We start from the raw sequence: 5,076 nt of genomic DNA, 5'->3' as shown, positions 1-5,076 counted from the left end.
CCCCACGCTCTCCCTGACCCTCCCTGAGCGCCGGCGACCCCCCGCTGACCGGCGTCCTCGCCCCCAGATCCCAACGACTGCCTTCCCGATCCCTGCCACAGCCGCGGCCGCTGCTACGACCTGGTCAACGACTTCTATTGCGCCTGTGACGACGGCTGGAAGGGCAAGACCTGCCACTCGCGTGAGTGCCCGCCGGGCCCCTGCCGCGCTGGGGTCTGCCCGCCGCTCTGGGCACTCCTACTGAGCGGCCCGTGTGCCCACAGGCGAGTTCCAGTGTGATGCCTACACCTGTAGCAACGGTGGCACGTGCTATGACAGCGGGGACACCTTCCGCTGTGCCTGCCCCCCGGGCTGGAAGGGCAGCACCTGCAACATAGGTGAGGAGGCGGGGCTCCGGGCGCGCTGGGCCTTGGCCCCGCCCCTGGCCCCGCCCCTGGTTCCGCTTCCAGCTCTGCCTGGCCTGGCCCGGTCAGGGACGTGAGTGGACGCCTCGTGCCTGCCCAGATCAGATGAGAAGGGTCTCTTCTTTTCCTTCTTCGCAGCCGAGAACAGCAGCTGCCTGCCCAACCCCTGCGTGAACGGGGGCACCTGCGTGGGCAGCGGGGACTCCTTCTCCTGCATATGCCGGGATGGCTGGGAGGGCCGCACCTGCACGCACAGTGAGCTCGTGGGTGGGGGCCGCGGGGAGTGGGCGGAGGCCTGTGGGGTGGGGGCCCGCCTTTGCCCCAAAGCCCTGGTGCACCCCGGGACCTGCAGTGTCACTTTTGGCCCCCCACCCCCAGCTCGTTAGCCTTGCCCCCGATCCATCCACGTGTCCCGGTGGGGGTCAGCCTGCCGCTCTCTGAGGCACTCTCCCGGATAGGCTCCTCTGTGACGCCTCTTCCTGGACCCGCTGCCCTGGCCCCAGTGCCCTCAGCCTGCTGGCCTTGTCCAGTGGGCTGGCCCAGGGGGTGCTGGGGGGGTGGATGCAGTGCTGACCTTCCTCTCTTTCCTCAAACACAGATACCAACGACTGCAATCCCCTGCCTTGGTGAGTGGCGGCCCTGGAGGCTGGCTGGCCCAGGGGCGCTCGGCCTGCCGGGGGGGCCCCCCCTGACGCCCGCCCTCTCCCCTGCAGCTACAACGGTGGTGTCTGCGTTGACGGGGTCAACTGGTTCCGCTGCGAGTGTGCCCCTGGCTTCGCGGGTCCCGACTGCCGCATCAGTGAGGGCCCTGGGGCGCCTGGGCGGGTGGGGGCTGTGGGGCCCCAGCCCTGGGAGCTCCTCCCAGCCTGGCCCGGGTGTCGGGAGTGCGGGGCCACGGTATCCGTGAACCGGAAGGACGGCACGACCGGTCACTTTCCGCCCTCGTTCCGGGCCTCAGTCGCATGTGTCTTGCTGGCGGACCCCCCCTTTGCTCACCCCCGTGCCAGCAGCTGGGGGCTGCTCTGTAAGGGGCTGGTTCCCCAGAGGCTTCTGTCCGCCTCGGTCCAGAGGCGAATGGAGGACGACGGTGCTCGTCAGAGCCGGGCTGATGTGATGGTGCCTGGGCCAGGCCCAGTACAAAGGCCCCACAGGGCGAACCAAGGCCCGAGCTGGCCAGCGGGGGGGGGGGGGGGGGGGGCCTCCTCTCCCGGCCCGGGGGTCCTCCTGGGCCCTGCGTGTGGGCACTGGCCCCCTCACTGCCTCCTGAGCCTGGCCACTTTTCCCTGCAGATATCGACGAGTGCCAGTCCTCGCCTTGTGCCTACGGGGCCACGTGCGTGGATGAGATCAACGGCTATCGATGCAGCTGCCCGCCAGGCCGGGCCGGCCCGCGGTGCCAGGAGGGTAGGTGGGGGGCACCTTGCCCAATGGGGTCATGCCAGGTCGGGACGTGGATGGACTTGACCTCCCAGGGCCAGCCTGCTGACCACTCCAGTTTTTCTCTCCTCAGTGATCGTCTTTGGGAGGTCCTGCTGGTCACAGGGCGTACCCTTCCCGCACGGGGGCTCCTGGGTGGAGGATTGTAACAGCTGCCGCTGCGTGGACGGTCGCCGGGACTGCAGCAAGGTATGGGGGTGCCCCCAGAGCTTCCCCGACCGGCCTGCTGTCCCGGTACCCCTGGCCCAGGGGACGCTGTCACCTTTCTGTAGTAACACTGACGTTCTGCCCGTGAGACTAGGGTGCTGGTGCTGGGGCTGGAGAGCCGTACTCCCCACCTCTGCTGGGCCTCCTGGGAGGAAGGTCTTCCCTCTTGATGTGCAACTGGGGACGCCGAGACTCTTTCTAGGCTCCAGAAGCCCCCAGCATGGGCCCTGCCTAGCCGCATTCTTCTTTGGGCCCCCCTGTGCCGGTGGGGGTCCTTTCTGGTTCTGTGTTCATCCTGGGAGGCCGTGGCGGGGCGGGGCACAGCCCCGGGCCTTGCTGGTCCCAACCGCGTCTTTCTTTCCCGCACGGTGCCCGTGTCTGTTTGCGGGTCCTCATCTGCGTGCCCCTGTGTCTGTCCTTCTGTGTGTCTGCCTGACCCAGGTGTGGTGCGGGCGGAAGCCTTGCCTGCTGGCCGGCCGGCCCGACACCCTAAGCGCCCAGTGCCCGCCAGGGCAGCGGTGCCAGGAGAAGGCCCCCGGCCAGTGCCTGCAGCCGCCCTGCGCGGCGTGGGGCGAGTGTGGCGCCGACGAGCCCCTGCTGCCCAGCACCCTGTGCTTGCCACGCTCCAGCCACTTGGACAACAACTGTGCACGCCTCACTTTGCACTTCAATCGAGACCAAGTGCCCCAGGTGAGCGGTCCGGTCCCGGAAGGCGGGCGCCCCGGGCATCTGCACAGCCCCGACGTCTCCGTCCTTTCTCAGAGCGGCCACTCAGAGGGCCTGAGCGACCGCTCGCTCAGGGATCCTGGCCCCATGGGGTCGGACGACAGAGGGGGTTGAGCCGGGAGACCGGGAAGGGGGCTCAGGACGGGTGAGGCCCCCTCCCCGCCCTGGGTCTGTATCTGGAGCTGCTGCCGGCAGGCGGGTGAGTGAGGACTGGGCGCCTCCAGGCCCCCCCGCCACCCCGGCCCCGACTGCCGGTGGCGGGTGCAGGAGGGGACTGGGAAGCCAGCGCCCTCCGGGACCCCCCGCATCCCCGCCCTCCTCCTTGTGGGGCTGCGAGCTGTGACCTGCCTGCCACGTGCCCGTGGGGCAGCCTCGGTCCCCAGCCTCCGGGATCCCCCTCACGTGCCGCTTGTCTCTCTGCCCAGGGCACCACCGTGGGCGCCATCTGCTCCGGGATCCGCGCCCTGCCCGCCACAAGGGCGGTGGCCCGTGACCGCCTGCTGGTGCTGCTCTGTGACCGGCCGTCTTCTGGGGCCAGCGCAGTCGAGGTGGCTGTGGTGAGCACCGGGCAGATGGGGTGGCCGCCCCTGCCCGCTTTCCCCTTCCCAGGGTCCCACCCTGTCTGTTGTCTGGAGGTGCTGGGTCCGAGGGCCCAGGCCAGGCTTGCCCTCAGGTGCAGGGGACAGGGGCTGACACGCACACTCAGGAGTCCGTCCCGGCGCAGCTGTGTGTTGGGGGAGCCGGGCCCCTCGTGTGCCCTCGCGGGGCCTGACGGGTAGCGTGCCCAGCCAGGCTGGCAGCGGGAGGGGCCTGAAGGGGCAGGAAGAGCCAAGAAGCAGCTCCAGGTTGGGGGGTCAGTGGGGTCAGCTTCTCAGGGAACGGGAGCAAGGGTGTGGGGTGGGGTCAGCTTTTCCATCTGTGGAACTGGAGGAAGGGTCTGCGGGCGAGGGGTGCTGCCCCCTGGGGCCTCGAGAGAGAGCTAGGTGGAGGTCCTAGGAGGCCGGGCTCAGCTGCAGAAGCAGGTCCCGGGAGCCTGCCAGGCACCAGCTGTCAGCCCCAGGGATTTTGGAGGCAGCGCGGGTGGATGGGCGGCTGGGATGTCGGACTTGGTTCACTTGGACTTCTCAGGTCTGGTGTCTGAGGCCGCGGAGGCCCGGGCCCCGGACAGGGGTCTCTGGAGCTGTGGGCGGCTCCGAGTGACAGCAGATGAGGCCCGGAGGCGGTACTGAGAGGGAAGGCCAGCGGCCAGCGTCCGGGGCGGGCGGCGGTAGGGTAGGGCAGCGGGGTTTCTCCCGGGCGAGAGTGAGGGAGCGAGGAGGTCCCTGCCGCTGTGGGCCAAGAGCCCTCCCCTGGAGCCCCGACTCCCAGCCGTGGGGCCGAGTCCGAGAGGCGGGTTGGGTGCCCAGCCGGGCAGGGTCTTAGGTGGTGATGCTCAGGCTTCACTCGGTCCCCTGCTCTGCCTGTGTCGTGTCCCCCGGGGTCTGTGCATAAAGGGTGCCCCCTGGCTCAGGCCACCCTGGGATGTGCAGTCTGGGCCCCAGGCAGGCGTCCTGGGGGCCTTGCTCTGGGCCCGGGGTGGGGATCAGGTGTAGGCTGGTAGCCGGGAGCCTCGTGAGGCTGAAGTGGAGGGGGAGACACGGAGAGAAGGCGCAGTAGTTTCCCGGGGTGCTGGCTACTCGGCGCCCTTGGGGTGGTGTTTGTGGAGCCCTGGAGACCTGGGGCAGAGCCAAGTGGGGCCAGACGCCTTCCTGGGAGGGATGGCCATCCTTGTTCCAGGTGCGAGGGGGTCGGGGCCCAGCCCACCTTCCCCTGAGCCCGGCAGCTGCGGGCGGCCCAACCGCGCGATTCTCCTCCAGTGAGTCTCCCCACAGGAAGCCCCGGGGGGCTCCCGGTCCCCGCCCGCAGCCACTGCATGCACCGTGGCGACCGTCCAGGAGCCTCGGCGCTCCCTGGCCCTGCACAGCCCAGGGGCGCGCGGCCCTGGCCCGTGCGGTGAGTGGGGTCTGTCGTGCTGTTTTTGCCGCAGTCCTTCAGCCCCGCGAGGGACCTGCCCGACAGCGGCCTGATCCAGAGCACGGCGCACGCCATCGTAGCCGCCATCACCCAGCGGGGCAACAGCTCGCTGCTGTTGGCGATCACCGAGGTCAAAGTGGAGACGGTGGTCGTGGGCGGCTCTTCCGTGGGTGAGCAGGGGGCCGGGGGGGGGGGGCGGCGCGGGGGCGGGGCCGGGCCGGGGGTGAGGGGCCGCAAGTTCCCTTGGCCCTCTCCTGCCCTCCCCATCCCCTCCCCTCCCCCTCCCCTCC

At 70.1% G+C, this 5,076-nt stretch overlaps 1 protein-coding gene across 1 annotated transcript; it reads left to right on the top strand.

The window, feature by feature from the left end:
- Positions 1–48: 48 nt before the first annotated feature.
- On the top strand, positions 49–5,009 carry LOC121024578 (protein jagged-2-like; the record flags this gene model as incomplete). Its single annotated transcript, XM_040466781.1, has 10 exons — positions 49–181; positions 264–377; positions 543–659; positions 1,003–1,030; positions 1,118–1,203; positions 1,694–1,807; positions 1,914–2,029; positions 2,489–2,737; positions 3,199–3,330; positions 4,800–5,009. Coding segments are annotated over 10 exons (1,299 nt in total), but the record flags the coding sequence as incomplete, so codon positions are not given.
- Between the last annotated feature and the right edge of the window lie 67 nt (positions 5,010–5,076).

Source organism: Herpailurus yagouaroundi, unplaced genomic scaffold (assembly GCF_014898765.1).
Source record: "Herpailurus yagouaroundi ecotype Mexico unplaced genomic scaffold, PumYag 66107, whole genome shotgun sequence".
NCBI lineage: Eukaryota > Metazoa > Chordata > Mammalia > Carnivora > Felidae > Herpailurus > Herpailurus yagouaroundi.
Note: the sequence above shows the minus strand (reverse complement) of the source record. Positions and strands in the feature narration are given on the sequence as shown.